The following is an 18,584-nucleotide window of genomic DNA, read 5'->3' on the forward strand; positions in this document are numbered from 1 at the left end:
TGAGGGGTTGGGTTTGGTGGTGGTGGTGGGGTGTTGTTGTTTTGTGGTTTGGTTTGTTTTTTCTCATGTGATTTTTCTTTAGTGATTTTTCTTTAGTGGTTGGTGTTGAAAACTCATTGCTGTCATTGGCAAACCAGAATATGTAGAACCTGTGTGACTTTTCTTTCATGAATTGTAATGGGACACTGGGAAAAGGTTCTTTACTGAGAGGGTGGTCAGTAAAGGAAAAGGCTTCCCAGGGAAGTGGCCACAGCACCAAACCTGTCAGAGTTCAAGGAGCATCTGGAAAATGCTCTTAGTCATATGGTTAATTTTAGGTAGTCCTGTGAGGAGCAGGGAGTTGAACTTGGTGATTGTTATGGATTCATAGAATCGTAGAATAGTTAGGGTTGGAAAGGACCTTAAGTTGCAGCCCCCCTGCCATGGGCAGGGACACCTCACACTAAACCATGTTGCGCAGAGATCTGTCCAGCCCCGCCTTGAACACCACCAGGGATGGAGCCCTCACAAGTACCTTGGGCAACCCATTCCAGTGCCTCACCACCCTAACAGGAAAGAACTTCTTCCTTATGTCCAGTCTAAACCTCCCCTGTTTAAGTTTGAACCAGTTACCCCTTGTCCTATCACTACAGTCCCTAATGAAGAGTCCATCCCCAGCATCCCTATAGGCCTCCTTCAGATACCAGAAGGCTGCTATGAGGTCTCCACGCAGCCTTCTCTTCTCCAGGCTGAGCAGCACCAACTTTCTCAAACTGTTCAGTTCCATGTCCTTTTTATGTTGAGGACACCAGAGCTGCACACAATACTCCAAGTGAGGTCCCGGCAGAGCAGAGTAGAGGGGCAGGATCACCTCCTTCAACCAGCTGGTCACGCTCCTTTTGATGCAGCACACACTGAAGCTGGCTCATGTTAAGTTTCTCATTGACCAGCACCCCCAAGTCCTTCTCCTCAGGGCTATTCTGAATCTCTTCTCTGCCCAACCTGCAGCTGTACCTGGGATTGCTCCAATGCAGGTGTAGGACCTTGCATTTGGCGTCGTTAAACTTCATGTGGTTGACATCGGCCCAGCTCACAAGCGTGTCAAGGTCCCTCTAGATGGCATTCCTTCCCTCCAGCGTATCAACCGAACCACACAGCATGGTGTCATCGGCAAACTTGCTGAGGGCGCACTCAATCCCACTGTCCTTGTCACCGACAAAGGTGTTGAACAAGACTGGTCCCAACACTGATGCCTGAGGGCCACCACTCGTTACTGGTCTCCAGCCGGACATTGAGCCATTGACCACAACTCTTTACATGTGGCCATCCAGCCCGTTCTTTATCCACTGAATGGTCCATCCATCAAATTGATGTCTCTCCAATTTAGAGACAAGGATGTCATGTGGGACAGTGTTGTATGCTTTGCACAAGTCCAGGTAGATGACATCAACTTCTCTGCCCCTGTCCATTGGTTCCGTAGCCCCATCATAGAAGGCTACCAATTTGGTCAGCTGTCTTCCTCCTAACTTGAGATATTCTATGATCTAGAAGGAAGCGAAGAAGAGGTGGGAGTACTCTTCAATTCTTCTTCTCAGGCTTTTGGAAATTGTGAAATACTATACTAAATAAAATGTTTGTCTTATGAAAGGAAGTGATGGCAACAACCTGCAGGGAGGTCAGTGCTTGCTTCACAAGAAATGAGCTTTGTTCTGTGCTGCAGCACTGCCACGTATGAACTCTGTCACTGCGAGTAGCCAACCTTTGTTTTCTCACCTGGTTTTTTAAAACTGCAAGTGAAAACGGAAATTCATCTCCGGACTTGCAGATTGAGGTATCTTGTTCCCAGCCTTCTGCAGTTGTTAACTGTTAATTTCAGGTTAGAGTGTTTACAATGGCAGAGGCAAGGTTTCCCGAATGTGGAAGATCCAGTTTCAGAACTGGACAGAATTAGTAAAGAAGTATTGGCATTTAATGTAGGCGGTGTTTAATAAGCATGGGACTCTTGATTAAGCAACTGCTTTTTTTTTTTTCTTAACTGTATCAACATGTGAACAATTTTCCCTTCATGGTCAGCGTTCCCTCTACAGTTGCCCTTCAACAAGGGTGGTGCTTGCAATAGTTGAGACTTTTAGGAGTTGCATGGAATTGGATCACTCAAAAGCTGGTAATACATCTTACTGGCAGTGAACACATGAATAGCTGTTTTAGTGCTACTTTAGTGATGCATGGTGAAGTAGCCTGAAAACTGGTCGTGGTCAGAGTGCTCATAGGAGAACAGATTGTGTAGCAACATACTGGCTAACTTTCTAGTTCAGAGGCACGAAGCTTTTATTGTCAAGCAAGGGCGGGTGTTGATGCTCTGTTTAGGGTTTAGTTGCTGTTAGCAAATCATAGGTTTCTTAGTCTTGGTCATTATTATGAATAAACTTGACTCATATTTTGGAAGGAGGTAGACAGTTGGGGAAGGGTGGGGAATTGCCTGTGATAGTTCATTGTGTCTGACTTTTATTTGGGGGCTGAAAAACCAACACAAGTATTTGCCTGTAGATTCTCTGAAGTGGTTTAATTATATTGCAGGCATGTGGGGTGGGGATGAGAGTGTGAGAAGATAGAGCTAATCCATATTTGATCATAAGAGACAAAACTGTTACTAAAGATGAGTGGCCTGTGTTCTCTGTTTTCTCATGGCGTCTGATTTCTGTATAAGCAGCCGTGTAGGAGTATGTTGAAAAGGTGAGAACTGAGTTGCATAGCTGGTGGATGTGAGGACTGCTGAGTTCTCTCCCACATAGTTAAAATGTGATTAATGAAGGGCTTGCACAACTTGTGTTACTGAAGCAGGGGAAGAAATCAGATTGGATATGTGTGGCTGTTTTGCAAGGTGCTGAGAAAAGTGAAAAAGGCTAAGTCTGGGCTGTGCTTTGGCTGGGAGTTGAGTTTTGTAGCTAGGGTCTGAGGTGTCTCCTGCCTGAAAGGTCCTCCACCTCTGCAGGAGGAAATTGCTTTAGGGGCAGTGAGCAAGACTACAGTAAAATGGAAAAAACAAGAGAGTATGTATTGCCATGTTCTGTTGTCTGCAGGCTCATTTGACTCTTCCTTGTATTGCCTCCCATAGTACAAAGGCCATCATTAGCCAGGTATTTTTGTGACTCCATTAATCCCTTCGGTGACAAGGAGCCATTTCCTATAAATCAACCCGAGGAGTCATCCAGAGTTAGGAAAGATCAGGGCTTAGTAAGGACAGACCTACCTGCTGTGAGGGAGCCCCTGAGAGACCATGATCTCCCTGTTGTATCCACTCCACCTTCTCTCCCCATCTCAATCTCCCGCGGCAAAGCATGAAATGTGTTTCCGATGTAATCAGTTGGACCAAATAATTGGTGTAACAAGAACTGTGGTTTCCAAGGTTCTGTTTAAAAAAATACAGCTACTTCCAGCTGCAGACTTAATTACGTAGTCACTCTTGGCCCTGCCTTAGTAATCTCTTTTTACATTCACCTGTCCCACCCAGTTTTAGTGGAGTAACCACTTAAACAGATCGTGGCATGTGAAAGCTGGAAGCTCCTTTTCATAATTGGGTGTCTTTATTTTCCTCAGAATATCTTTCTCAGACTCTTCGGGGGTGACCCATACTGTAATTATTTCCTTTCAATCCTGGATGCAGAATCCAGCCTCCCTTAAACACCGTTGTGAAACTATACCTACAAATTGTAAAGCAGAGAAAAAGCATACCAGAGATGCTTTGTATTTTCTTCAGAATTTATTTAACACTGTCAGTGAGACTAGTAAAATGCTAGTTCTTCCCTTAGGTGTCATTGGTTTTATTTTGTTGTGGGATGTAACAAGTATTTGTTGCCGTGGATTATAGAAAGCATGAGCCTAACCCTCTGAACTGAAACATGAGTTGCAGATAATGTCATATATTACTATCAGTAGTCGGTTTTCCCCCAGAATTGTAAGCCTCTGTTTCAGCAAGCTGAAGGTAATTTTTATACCTATTAGGAGTTGCCCTGTGAACAGAAAACAGGAGATGCTCAAGATCAGATGATATGTTAAAATTTAGTGGGTGCATGACTCCTCTAGCAAACATATATGAATTTCCTTCAAGATATGGATGGGACCAGAGTCCTCTGGCACTGCATGGCAGTTTGACATTCTTCGCCTGGCTTTCCAAAGCCCCTTCTCGCAGCACACTGTGGGTGCAGGGGTCCTGCTTCCTAGGGAGCAGGAGCTGGTGTTAAGCAGCCTGTCTGCCTGGCTGAGCTTCCAGGGGATGTGGGCCATGGAGCACTTGGAAGCCAGTTCTTGAGATATCCTGCTTACCCGGGAGCTACTTTCTGTGCTGTGATAAAGGAGGATACCTGGGAACGGTACCTTTGTAGGAACAAGAATAACTAGTCTGAAGGAGTTGTGTATACCTTTTAGATTACTTCTTTGTTGTTCCCACTCTATAATCCCACAACAGCGGTTTATCCACTGTTATACATTAAAGCTCCAAATGTCTAAAACAGGGACTTTTTTTTTCTTAAGGTTTAACAGGTTGTAGGACAGCAGCCCCAGGGAAGTCCATCTCTAGGACTCTGCAGGTTGGTCTGTCCCCATGTTTAGCCAAATCCAAGTTTCTGGCGGAAACAAGCAGAATTCTGGCCAGAGAGTGTTGGAGCAGGTGGTTGTAATGGTTTCTTCTGATTTAAAATATAATCATTCTCACACACACCAGTTGCTGCTGTGTTTTGAATTGTGTAGGAGGGCACTTTCTGATAGAATGGGAGCATGAAATCAGGCAGGAATGGGGTGTGTAGTAGCCATTGCCTACGGTGGAAAAGATTGCTAGTGTGGGCAAAAAAATAGCTCAATGGGAGGTATGTCTCCTCTGCAGTGATTGAACAGGGGAAATGTCTGCTGCCCCAGGCTGAGGAAAGTCTCATTCTTCCACTGGCTTTTAAGAATATCAGGGGACTGTGAACAGAAAGTGTAGTTTGTTGTAGTAGCTGAAGGGGATGGGTTTTGTCCAAACTTGATTCCAGGGCTAAGCTACTTGCTTTATGCTTGACTGTAACTGCAGAGGGCTGATGGGAGAGGGGGAAAATGAAATTTAAAGCTTTGATATTCTTGGCCCGTGCTTAGGGCCTGCTGTGTTCCTGAAAGTTTTCACGTGGCTGCTTTAAAGACACCTTGAGAAAGGCTGTATTCTGTGTGTTTAATGCAGAAGCATGCTGAGCAGGACTGCAGGCATGCAAGAGCTGTCTGCCATGATACACCCTGCTCTATGAAATTTTGTTCATATATCATGTTTGAGGTGTGCAGTTGGGACTTCGAGTAGTCCATCTAATGTGTTCTTTGCAATTGCTGGAAAGCCAAGCAAATATGAGCAGGATATTATCCGGTGGTGGCTTCTGGTTGAATTTCTCTTGGATAGAAGACTTAGATGTGTATTAGGTTTTGGGGTTTGTTTTCCTCATTAAGTGGCAGAATTCAGTTTACAGACATAGGAACAGCTCATTAAGCAGTAACTTGCAAAGGGACAGAATGACAAAGCTGAAATCTCTGTATCTGCAAGTGTGATACCCAGTTGCTTCATAGGGGTGAATTTTTGGCTTCAGGTGGCTGTAGGGTAGCATGATGCTGATCTTTCAACAAGTAAAAATATCATTCTTTCCCCTTTATTTAAAAATTAAAAGAGCACTCGTATATTTGTATCGAGATAGGCAGACATAAATAGAGATATGAAAATTCTGTTTATGCAGAAGGTTGAAGGAGCCTCAGAACCACTGCTGAGCAGTCTCAATTACATCTCTCTGTTATTGTATTCATGCACTGAGTTCTTTTGCGTTATGTTTGTTTTCTGTGAAGTGCTTATATTGCAAAAATGAATACTGTGTAGGATTGAAATTTACTTAATTGGATTTATAAATATCAAAACATCTGAAAAATAGAGTAATAAGAATAAAATGCTTGTTGTGAAGTTTTCCTAATTCTTTATGCTCTAAGTGTGAATTAAAAAAACCTATATCTCTTTTTCAGGAGAAACTGTAGAAGGCCTTCGAGAGAGTGATTATCTTCTGATTCATTCATGTCGGCAGTGGACAACAATTACAGCTCACAGTCTGGAGGAGGGTCACTACGTCATAGGGCCAAAGATAGAAATCCCTGTACATTATGCAGGTAAAGCTATTGTTGACCTGAAATACAAAGAGAATGAATTGGTTACCCCTTACACCGATCACTTTATTTGGCAGAGTGAAGTTAAGCCTCTAATGCCAGTATCTGTGACTTACAACTTTTTAATAATGTTACAGAGCAAAAGAGATGCTGATTTACTCCCAGGGCTACTAAATAATATTTCATTGGGCAGCACATTGACAGAACAGGTAGCTATGTAGAACTGGCTTTGAATTGGCAGTGCTTCTCATCTGTGGATGTGGTGACAAAAGTGTGAAGGTTTTTGACAATGCCTTGAAATGTTTGGTCAAAGATGGAATGGCTTTTATACTTCATTGCATGCTCAAGCTGGGGGGGGGATTCTTTAATATTTCCATGTTAAAAGCCAAGGACCCTTTGTAATAATACTACAGGTTTACACTAATGTAGTTCCTTGTCACTGTCTGCCTTTTTGGATGATGCAGTACTGTTGTTGTTTCAAGTAGATATCATGTAACTAATCCATATTTATTTGGTGATTTGAAATTAATTTTACTTTCCTAGGAAATAGTTTGTAATACTGTTTCCTACTGCTCGGTGTCCTTATTCACAAGCTGAATAGAACAGTACTTTATGAGTGGGAAGTGCTTGTCTTGCTGCAGTAGATACAAGAATTTAAAAAGCTGGAAAATGCAAACTGAAAGAGCCATGGCTATGAAGCAGAGATGTGGGCTTAGTGCTTTACTTGGGCTTCTGTATAGCTGATTGTTAATTGAGTAATTTATTAGGATCTCTCATAGTCTCTTTCCAAATGCTGGTGCAATAAGGGTGTGCTGAATTGTACAGGAGGTGACAGAAATGTTTTATTTCAATCATACCAGTGCTGCAACTGCAGTGACGCACCCTATTTCAGTGATGCAGCTTATACCAGTTGCCTTCTTAGGTACCGTTCCAGTCTGGAGTTTGCTTTTGGAAGGTCAATTTTTTTAAGATGTGTTTAAAAACCTTGGTCTGGTGGCATACAGTGTCATGGTATACATGGCTTTAAAACTGTCTGAATTTAACTTTCTTAGTATAAGCAGTTTCTAGTGCTTGTGCTTAGTAGCGTTGAATCTTTTATACCTCCTGGCTATATAAGCTTCAGTCCTGAGGCCAGGCAAACACTTCACTTCCTTCAAACTTAATGCTGTGTCTTAAAATCCCCACTATGATTCCTGGAGGAAGGAGAAAAGAAAATAAAATGGTCATTGATGTGAAAGAAGCTTGGATCTTAAGGGGTTTACTAAAGCTTTGTCCTTCATTTCTAAAGGAAAGATCTGCTGAGTAGGAGTTCCTCACTCTTCGTACTTCCATTCATTCATAGCTTAAATTCACATGGATACAAGCAAAATCAAAATCTATTCCTTAAGATACTGCAAAAGTGTCAATGTGCTTTACTTTCTGGCTTGTGTTAGTGCAGGAAAACGTGTGCTTAGTTGGCTGTCTGACCACCTCCAGAAAGTTCCCTGTCATAAACCCCCCTTGTTAATGAGATGAAAATATATGAAAGTTCAGAAACTGCCATGTAGTGAGGGCACTTAATGAACATGTGATGGGCTCTGATGCTGCTGAAGGCACTTCACACAAATGGTCAGTGCTAACTTGTAGTACCCAGAGCACGTCTGATGGGCTTGCCTACAAGAAAGCAGAAACGAGTCTAAGCACATGGAGCAAAGCACTACAATCTGGTGCTAACATCTAAATGCATTTAGGGGCATCTTCCATACCGTAAAGATTAACTTACGCTGCTGTAGAGTACCATACATAGATCTATAAGCTGACACTGAGTGCACTTTCAGTGCTTCATTGTGCAGTGCCTTGTGTTTACAGCTTTTGGGATCCAGAGCCCTGCCCTAAAGAGGCAAAGCTTAAGGTAGCTGCCTAAGACAGCTTGCTGTGCTGTGTACTAACCTAACACAGTTACTCTGCTGGCTCTGGAGCTAGGTGGGATACCTGCTCTGCAGTGAGGTCTGGGACATGGGAGTGCTGCAGAATCATTCATTACCTCTCTGAGAAGGATGTCATGCTACTGAAAGGTCCTCCTGTCAGGTAGTGATTGCTGTGTGAGCTGGCTGTCACAGCCCTCCGCTGGCATGGGAGAGCTTTCCATCTTTGCAGAAAGCACAACTAGAACAGTTGACAGAATGTTTATATGGGGCTCAGCCATTAGTTCTTTTGTTTTAGAGGAGGGATTTTATGTCCCCATAGGCAAGTGTTTGTATAAATTTGAGATTATAGGCCTTACTTTTGCATGCTTTAACTTTAAACTTCTGCCAAGTAAGATGTACTGCCTCACAGAATGACCTTTTGACATGGGATATTAGCGTTCCTTAAAATGACTTTTTAGGGTTGTTTCAGCTTTAATTGAATAACTTTTTCTTTTAACCCCTAGCAGAATTTTAACTTAGCAAATTGCAGCAAGATTTTGCTTACAGCAGTTAAGCAGGAAGGGAAGTTGTAACTGATGTTACTCTCCTGAGATTATGGGCTTAAAAGTACCACAAAGACATACTTTATACTCATATAAGTACAAGTATGAAGTAAATATTATCTTGCTACTTGCTAAATCAAGTTTTGATACACTTATTAAACCTAAATACAATAAAACTTTATTAAAGAAGGAAAATGATGTATTTTACATTTAAGTGAACTTTCATGAACAGAACCTGAGTTCTGCAATCCTGCTGACAGTCCTTTCCCTATTGGGAAGCTGCTGCCCTGGTGTTTTTGATGGGAATTATAGATATGGTTAATTTTTGCTGTTGCTGTCAAAGAACAACCGTATATGACAGCTGTTAATCTGACCATTCCCTCTTGAATACTGTCTCCAGTTGTCTTCTCTTTAGAGTAAAAGTTAATGTAGCATAGAGTTCAATTTTCATGTAATTAAAACCAAATGGCTAATGTGTTTCTGGCTCCTGAAACAAAAGAGGTCTTCACGTGCATATAGAATGGAAAGATGAAAATTACTGTCCTGATAGTGCCCTGTCTTGGCATAAGAGGGTGGACTTTGCAAGAGTCCAAGGTAAACCATCACAACAGATGGATGTTTGATGTCCTTTGCTTTCCTCAGGTACACAACTCACACTTGATACTCACAGGAAGGTCTTGCAAGCTTTCTGTCTGAACTAGTTTTGTATTGTTCCTGGTACTATGTTATCCTTAATATGAAATTTCTAGTCTAAAAGCAAGTGTGTATCATCCATACCCTCCAGCTGTTGTCAAATGTTATTGCTAGTTTTGGCTCAGGCAGCACTGTAATCTTTTCCTTGATAAATGTCTCCCCTAGTAGCTTCTGGAAAATACAGTTTTGTGATATGAATTCGGAAGATACAGGGCATGCTGGTGTCTTGCAGAGTTAGACCTCACTGTGCTGCTGCTTGTCAAGAGGAACGCCTCTCATTCCCAGTGTCCCAGGGGTGCTGATGACCATGTCTCAAACGCGTTCTTTGATAACTGAAAGACATTGAAGATGTTGTGTCCGTTGGGTGTGTCTGACCCTTCTTGTGTTACCTTCTAGCTCTATGTAGCTCAAAATGATCAAAAGCATTTTTGAGGATTCATCAGCTCAAGCCACCAAAAACTTCTGCTCTGACCCTGTATGGCACAGGCTCAGTCTATTGTAAACGGCCATGCCTATATGGCCACAATTCCTTATGTATGCAGACTACTGATGTGATAGCTGATGTAGCTCAATGTGGTTCCTGAAAACTTGCAGTAAAGGAAGAGTGGCACAGAGGGCTATGGAGTGACCCCATGTGTGCATATGCATGTGCATACCCTCACCTACATGGTGTAGTTTTCGACGCTGGGTTGCTATTGGTGAGGGCATGCTTTGAAAAGTACTTGTGGCTGGGCTGCCAGCATCTAGGTTATTTTGCCCCAGATACTCACTTCTACATTTAACTGAACCATAACAGGACCTTTACTCTTGTTTTTTAGGGCCTTATCTCTGTTGTCGCAACTGCTGGTTAGTTTGCTCTCCTGTCTGAGGGATTTTTCCCCCATTAGAGAACAAAGCTGTTCCTTTGAGATTATGTTCTACAAAAAAAATGATAACTTAACACCCAAACTCCTGCCTTTTTTCTTTAAGCTTCCACTTGCCTTTGCCCAGGGTTTGAAGAGGATACTTCATGTTACTGCTATCATCTCTGTCCTCATAGGAGGCAACTAATAAAGAAAATACTTTTATGAAGACATTAGAAAGTAACACCCCATTCCAGGGTGTGCCACACCGTAACACATTCGGGGTGTTAGAAATACTCTTCCTGTGAAATCACAACTTCCCACCATATAGTGAAGGTGTTAGGAATTGCTAATCCAGAGTAATTGCTGGTACCCTGTCCTCTTGCTTACCCAAGTGTGCCGATAGCTTGTCATTTCAAACACATTTAAAACCTTGCTTTGTGAATCTTCCCAGGTGGGGTGCCGGGTGAGAATGAGTCAGAAGTCCCTCCTATAGTGTTAGAACTGGTGTACAGCAAATGTCCTTCTGAAACCTGTTCCTGCTGGTTTGATTTGTTAATCATGGAGCAGTGCCTGATGGGCCTGTTCCTCATTGCATCCTGCTAACACAGAGGAAGATGCTCTCTGCAGGTCTTCTTAAGAGTGAACTTGCCTTTGCATCAGTGGAGCAGGAGAGCTGCCTGAGATTTTGCAATGTGCAGCTGCAGGAGGTTTCTCATGTCCAGAGGCATGCCTGCCTCTAAGACACAGTTCTGTGGTTCCAGCAGCCCTACTGCTGCCCGCTCTGGGATAGTCAGACCTTAGATGCTGTGGGAGCACTGAGGTATGGTGCGAGTTAGGTGTCTCCTAGTTGTCTTGGGATGGCGACAGCTGCTGATGTTGCTCTGAACCTACTCTGAACCTGATGCATCCAAGATCTTGACAGGCTGAGAAAGTTGGGGCTGTTCAGCCTGGAGAAGAGAAGGCTGTGTGGAGACCTCATAGCAGCCTTCCAGTATCTGAAGGGGGTCTACAAGGATGCTGGAGAGGCCCTCTTTGTTAGGGATGATGGGTTTAAATTTAATGGGGGAAGTTCAGATTAGATATAAGGAAGAAGTTCTTTACTGTTATGGTGGTGAGGCACTGGAATGAATTGCCCAAGGAAGTTGTGAATGCTCCATCCCTGGCAGTGTTCAAGGCCAGGTTGGACAGAGCCTTGGGGGGACATGTGTGAGGCATCCCTGACCATGGCAGGGGGGTTGGAACTTGATAATCTTAAGGTCCTTTCCAAGCCAAACCATTCTATGATCTTGGAAGAGCTTGGAATTTTACTTTGGTGATACTGAGCACTCTTAGATGTTTATAGCATGCATTATGACTCTATTCATGGCTCTGGAGAGAAGAGCAAACATTAGACTGACAAACATCCTTTGCTTGATGTCTTTATGTTACACCTGCTGCCAATCTGCATTACTCTGGGAACAAAGGGAGTGCTTCCTTGTCTGAGGGTCAGTTTAGACCCTTCCCTCCTTCAGGTGTAATTTAATGCTTTCTGCTCATCAAGGAAGGTGGTGTTGGACAAAGAGCCCTTGGTCTGGGGCTTTGCCTCCTTGGGAACAGTGGGTGGTGTCAGGAAGAGCTGCGCCTGTTCTGTGTAAGTGGAGCAGCAGAGCTCCAATGGGGTAACTTATAGGTACAAAGAGGTGGGCGAGACCTAAAACAAGGAGGAACACTGCTCTGGAGTAGGGAACTTGTGTGAGTCTTCCAGGTACACCACTCCCTGATATGAAATACATTTTGCATTTTAATTTGTGTTTTGCTTTGAACTTAACCTGGCACCCAACCACCACATAGTTCTCCTGGGGCTTTTGTGCTATAAAACTGAATATAACTTCTAGAGAACAGGGCCCCAGTGCAGTACTTCTGACAGAGGCAGGGTTGCCATGTATCTGTGGGCTGATAAATGATTAATGAATGCATGTCCTCAGAAGAAAACAAAGAAGAAAACCTCACACGTTTAATCCCCCAGTGCCCAAGTTTTGTTCTGGGTTTTTCCTTGGAAAAGGTTGTATGATCTGAAAAGCAGTTGGAGACTTGAAAGCTTTTCTTCACAGTTACTGCATACAAAAGCATTGCCACCAGCATATAGTCTGCATGGCTTTAAAAGAGAACTATGAGTTGTGTAGCTGTGAATACTTGACTGTGTGAACTTTCGTGAGACTTGCAACCCTTTTCTCCCCGTAAACAGATAAAGGAAGGTCTATATTTCTGTATATATAAAGTACATCTATTTGTTGTAAATATATGACCATAGAGTAGTGTGTGGGTATTGCAGAGTGAGAGGGTGCTCATTTTAGTGAGCAGTGCTTGCCTCTTCAGCTGTACAAGTCTGAAGTCAGTAATGTCTGAAATACTTATAACCACCCATATAGTGTCATTCCATGCTTTCCTGTCAGGGAGACGATTATGCCTTAAAATATATTTACCTACTTGTTTTAATTGCTACCTCCTTGTTCCCCATGGAAGATTGAGTTTTTCTACTCTAGGCAATCACAGCCTTGTAGTCTGGGAACTGTATTCATATTCCTGGATTTTTCAAACATGTTACCTTGAAATAATGGATTAACTGTTCTTCCATATACGAACAAATATGTATATTCTTCATTTTCCATTTTGCTTTTTTTTTTTTGTGTCGGTTTTGTTGTGGGTTTGGTTTTCTTTTTCTTCTTAGAGAGTTATCCCCAACCAGTTATTTGCTGTCAGACTTCCCCATGGTCCTATCTGTTTGTTATTCCACTTTTCTGTACCTGTTTAAATTTTGGCAAATGCCTCTCCATTGCTCTACAGTTCAACATCAAATCGCAGGCACTGAAGTTGCCGGCAAAAATTATTTCTTTTGTACCTGTGGGTGCACATTATTCCTGTTCCTCCATCTCCCTCCATTTGCCAGTCTTGTGAAGTGACAGCTTCTTACCTGACTTTCATGAATTTTTCCCCTTTTGTCTGACCACCTGTACTGGAGAATCTCTTCTACTTTGTGTTTTGTTTTAAAACTACTAAAGAATGTAGGCGTATTTCTTTCCACTATTTTTTTGTTTGCTTGCTTACTTGATTTTCGATGGAGCAGGTTGTCCTGAGCCCAAGGAGTTTGTTCTTTCTAGTACTTCTTTCTAGTATCGTGTGCCAGCAGCTGCCCAGAATGCAAGCTATGAATCAGGAGTACCTTTTCAGTGTGGGGAGGTGGTTCAAATTTAGCTTCTAGTGAAACAGTGGTATGCAATTCTTCAGCAGTCACACTCATGAGAATCTTTCAACTTCATCTTTCTTCAGTCAGCTAGACTATTCTGCAGTGTCTAGTTTCCTTAGAGTTATCATCCTAGTACATTAAAATCAGCAGACTGTGAGACTATTTCTCTCTTTGTGTGTGTATGTGTGTGTGTGTGTGTGTGTGTGTGTATATATACACACAGAGCCTTGTGTCTGTAAGAAATTTCTGGAGTCACCTACAGAATGTGCAGAATCTGATTGTTGGGGCTGGATACATCAAAGCTTGTATTCAGCCTTCTCATGAAACCCCATTCAATTGTTTTAGTTCCCACCCACCTTTCAGTTCTGCTGCCTGTCCGATCTCAAATGTCTGAAACTGCTGTAGAGTCCACAGCTCTGCAAGGCTGCTGCTCTTTGATGTAATGAGAACAGTAGGGTTAGTTTCACAGGGTACTGTGTTTACAGGATAGTTCACAGGGTATTATTTCCTCCAAGTAATAGAGGAAGAGGCTGATTATGTCTCAGAGGTTCATGGAAAGAAAATACCTGTATTTTCTGTCATGCTTTCCCACCTGGAATAAGAACTTGGGATTTGTAGACACCAGTTTGCGCTATAAAATTTGTTTGATTTCATGGGATTTGCTTGGTGCCTTAAAGGAAACAAAAGCTTGTGATGGTAGTGATATTTTTCAATACCATCTCAGTGGGGTACTAGGTGGAAAGAGGTGTGTGCTTTCAGATACAGCTGTCTTGCTTTCATCTGCTTTGACTTTGGCATGGGTGTAATTTTACTCTTGTTTAAAAGAAAGTAAGATTTGTCTCAGCATTGAACTTCCTGTGTTTTATTTGTGAGAAGGGAACGGGGGTAGGAGGAGAGAAGGAAAACTTGCAGCTTTTAAAACTGATGATTTGAATTATCACATGTTCCTCTCAGACTTCCACAGTTCTTGGCTGTTACTCTAAGTCTGCAAACTTGGAACTTGATGAAATTCAACTGTGACCTTGTGAGCATTCACTGTAAGGTGGGGTTTTTGTTTGTTTGCTTTTGCTTGCTTATTTCAGATCTCTGTGGGCAGCAAAGAAGCTGATTGGAGTTGCATCAATTAGGAAAGAACTCTAGAGGCCTGTACAGAAGAAATTAACTGGGGAAGATGGCTTTTTGAAAGATTGCAATTGAGGGAAGGGTAGAATAGCAGCTAGGAAACTGGTTCCCGGAAGGCTGGGAGATGGGCTAAATCACACAGGATTTGCTTGGCATTGCTTGAATTACTTTGCCTTAGCTTCACTAGCACAGTGGGCTCATTTGCATGATGATAGAAAGACTTAAGTGCTTAGGAGAAGGGTCTTAAAAGCTGCCTAACTTAACCATTGAGAAGCTCGAGGAAAAGGCTGATGCCCATTGGGCATTTGAGGTGTATTTAGGGCTGCACTTGAGGTTCTGGTCTGATCCCATGCTTCCGACCACTTGAAGCTGTTCTAAGTAATCGCTACAAGGAAATTGGGAATGTGCTCCTGAGTTCCCAAGAGGAGGCTTTTCTTCTCTTTCACAAGGTATAACTTAAGGATTTAGAAGGGGGGAGATGCATGAACACTACAGACTACCCAGTTAGTAAGCTTCAGCCAGCAAGGTTGGGGTAGGAATGAGCTGCTTGTTTCTAAGCACTGAATAAAGCAGAAATTAAGTGTGAAGCTGCTTCACCCTTTCCTACTGTTAATTGGCCCATTTCCTACCTTTTGCCTTCTATTAGTTGCTGGCTTAACTCTGGTGCATGATGTTGGGGTTTGTGTTTTCATGTGAGCAGAGTAGCAGGTGCAGAAGTAAGCAAGCATGTCACAGTTACAAAATCTTTACAAAGAATGATGAAGTTGCCAACACAACTATCCTGTGATAGACCTGGTTTATAGTGTATGCTAGTAGCAGATGAAGACTTTTGCAGAGTACAGTTCTTAAGGCTTAGGACATTTGGGTATGGTTTACTGTGTACTCTTTTTTTACTCCATTTGTCTGTGTCTTCTGCCCTTGGTTTCACGTTGTCTCAAGTATGTCCCTTCTTTTTTCCTGTGCTGGTATTCTGACTTATTACATGGTCTAAATCTGTGTGGGAATTTGGGAGGGAAGAAATTGTCAGGAGCCTCCTATGATTAGTTTAGGAAATCTCTTTCAGACTGGCTGTCCCTTTTCCTTGGGGCTGGAGGGGGAACTGTTACAACTGAGCTATCATGGCAAACAAGCAAAGCAAAACTTACGGATGTCTTTCCCTTCTGTACATACAGAACCCAGCTGGCAGGAATGCAGAGCAGGGGTTTTGATAGGTCGTGTGTGTTTGGGGAGGTAGCTGCAGAGGATTCTGTCACACAGGACGATGTCATCTTGTGAATTTTTGGAGACACAAACAGACTTTTTTTTTCTTTTCCCTGGAGCCAGTGTTTGTGGCTCAAAACAACTGATAGGAAGTGCGGTAGGAATTCTTCAGTCAGCATCCTCCCCATGGAAACCAGCACACTTCGTGTCTGGGAACAAGAGCTGGTCACGTCAGTGCTGCCTATTAAAGCAACTGACATCATGGATGTCTTAAGCTTCGACTGAACTACTGTACCAATTGGTGCCAATAGAAAAATAAAACCATGCTATTTAAGCCATGTATAACTCTGTTTATACGGAGAATGTAATTTCTGTGTTTAATTTAGCCAGTGATCCAAGACAGTCATTCTGCTGTGTCAGGGTAAGGCACTTCTGTGAGCTTTGAAACTTTGAGGAGTGGAAAAACTGGCTTTTTCCCTCTGTCTTGAGCTGTTGTGCAGAGATTTCTGTCCTCAGTTGGTAGAGATTAACTTGTTTCAGTGTGCATGCAGAGGATGCTATTAAAGCTAATAGCAAAGGTGACCATTATTAATGGGATAGGAGAAACATGGGTATTTAACTTCTCATTATGAAGGACCTAAGCATTAAAGAGAACCTGAAGCCTGTGCTTATTTCCCTCACAGCTTTATGTACAGATATGAAGCTTCAATTCTTCCTCTTTTTGCCTTTACTGCAGGTGAAACTCAACCAGAGTGCGCAGCTTGCTCCCAAAGGCCCGCAGAGCACGGGCAAAGAAGGAAATACAGTGTACATGTGTATACTGCACAGGGGCTCTCATGAGTGTCCTCAAACTAGGAATGCCTAGCAGTGAACCACCTGTCAAAATCTACACCACTGACAGGTGCCACTGTCATCTTGGATGGTTGATAGCGTATGTAGAGTAAGAAAGACCTTTTACATATATATGCTAAGGAGGCTATGTTTTTCAGGGAAGTCACTTTCAGAGTGTGCTCTTCAAATATTTGTCACCAGTTCAACCTTTTCCGGTTCATCTCACATGAGTTCTGTATTGCAGTAGACTGGGAATAGCCAGCCAAGGCTGGCTGGCTGCATTTGGATGGCTAAAATAATTCAAGCTGGCTGCGTCTGTTCCTTGTTTCATGGTGCTCACCTCATCCCTCTTTTAGTGTGTGTATGTGTGGACCAGCTCATCACATTAAAGGTCCCCTTTTGATCACAATGGTTGCACACATGCACAAGATGGACCTGCAATGAGGATGCATGATCCCATCTGAAGGTTTCTGAAGGTCTTCATCAAAATAATAGGAAGTGCATTTGTTGTCTTCTGCCAGAAACATAGGTTGGTTTGGATTTATTTTTTTTTACTTTTTTAATCATTAATAACCTTTTTAACATATGCAAGCGCAAGATGTGTATCTATGGAGGGAAAAGTGTGTAGCAGGATGTACTGATTCAGGAAAGCTGTCTCATAAAATGCTGCATGGGTCTCTGCATTTCCAAAGTCAAAAAATAAAGGCTACTGTGAAGCTTGATGGGGAAGGTGAAACCTTGATGAGATGGATGGACAAAGTGGCTTCCATAATCCAGTTCTATAGCTACTGCGTCCCCGCTAAATTAGGTACTAGGGTTCAAAGTGTGTGTGGGAAACTAAGACATTTGCTACACAAATGTTACCACCAAAAAAAAAGAAGATTCAAGTAGTGCTGTGTTTTAAGTTTTGTGGGTCCGAGTTCAGGCATTTTTAGGACTGTGACTTTGAAACCCACAACCAGCTGCTGGGAAGGAAGCATCCCTCAGTATAGGGGAAGGGCTGCAGCATATCGTTGGGAGTGGGATGGGAAATACTCTGAGTAGGAGCGAGTGTTGCAATGTGATAGTAAATCAGCTTTAGCCTTCTCTAGACATTGTTGGGATGCTGGATGTGGGAAATGGTCATTACTTGTGACTGTTCATGGTAATTAATGTTTTCCTGTGAAGTACTTTTAAGTCCTTCAAGGAGGATAGCTGTTCTAAAAGCATGACATGAATTTAAGACAAACTTTCTAAGTGAAATTAATGGAGAATCTGAGTTTGACTTCAGACTGGTAGTGTCTTAAAGCAGTATGTAAATAGAAGAGACTTACATTTATAATAAGATCTGGCATGCATATATTCCTATCTGCAGAACTGCTTTCTATGATTCTAAAAACGAATCTGAGATGCACTTGAAATCTTAACGTGTTGGGGTTTGTTGGTGGTTGGTTTCCTTTTTGTCAATTTACTTCCTGCTGACTGACCACTACCCATTGTAGGAAGCCTGTAATGGATTACCTGTGTTTGTCTGCTGGGGTGGGAGTACCCACAGTGCTAAAGACACACATCATGGGCCCAAAGGTCTGCAAGACCTGTTCCAGATAGATGTTTGGGAGCCTATATGTTGAGCACAGTGCACAGACTTCTCAATGGCAGACAGGCTTGGATGATCCTGTCAGTTTATACTCCCATAGTCATCCTGTTGGGTGTGGGAATGTGCAGAGGAAATGTTACAGCAGTAACAGGAAGGGAGAGGAATGAGGGGGAGATGGTGGTGGAGAGGGGAAGCAGAAGACAATAGCAGCAGCAGCCTGGGTGGCAGTGGAGGGCAGGAGCAGGAAGAGGTGGTGGGACTGGGACTCCCCTATGGGAGGTTGGGAAATGTCAGCCTTGCAAGGATGAGGTGCTCTGCCAGTTCCACTTTGGGATGGGGCTCTTGTTTCTAACCAGTGTTTCTAACTTGTTTCTAACCACTCTAAGCACCCAGTGGTTCTCAGTACTCTGCTTAGGAAAATTTCTGGTACCATTTGAACAAAAAGTTGCTTTACTAATCTGCCTTTCTGGTTAAACTCTTAATGACTAGAATTCGTCTGTCTAG

General features: G+C 42.7%; 1 protein-coding gene across 4 annotated transcripts in view; it reads left to right on the plus strand.

Moving 5' to 3' along the window:
* Positions 1–18,584, plus strand: part of GAREM1 (GRB2 associated regulator of MAPK1 subtype 1) — a 100,648-nt gene that overhangs the window by 18,781 nt on the left and 63,283 nt on the right. Inside the window, exons 1-3 of one of the 4 annotated variants that reach the window (XM_061354908.1) lie at positions 6,005–6,144; positions 14,306–14,393; positions 16,410–16,613. Coding sequence is in view for 1 of the 4 variants with exons in the window: in XM_061354907.1 (XP_061210891.1) it covers positions 6,004–6,144 (141 nt within the window). In the remaining 3 variants the exon portion in view is untranslated. Of the gene's footprint in view, positions 1–6,003; positions 6,145–14,305; positions 14,394–16,409; positions 16,614–18,584 lie in introns of those variants that run through there. The other 3 variants (XM_061354910.1, XM_061354909.1, XM_061354907.1) reach the window with 3 other exon arrangements.

The sequence above is a fragment of the Neopsephotus bourkii genome, unplaced genomic scaffold (assembly GCF_033783945.1).
Source record: "Neopsephotus bourkii isolate Nb327-2 ecotype Australia unplaced genomic scaffold, CSIRO-AGI_Nbou_v1 NB_753, whole genome shotgun sequence".
Classification (NCBI taxonomy): Eukaryota; Metazoa; Chordata; class Aves; order Psittaciformes; family Psittacidae; genus Neopsephotus; species Neopsephotus bourkii.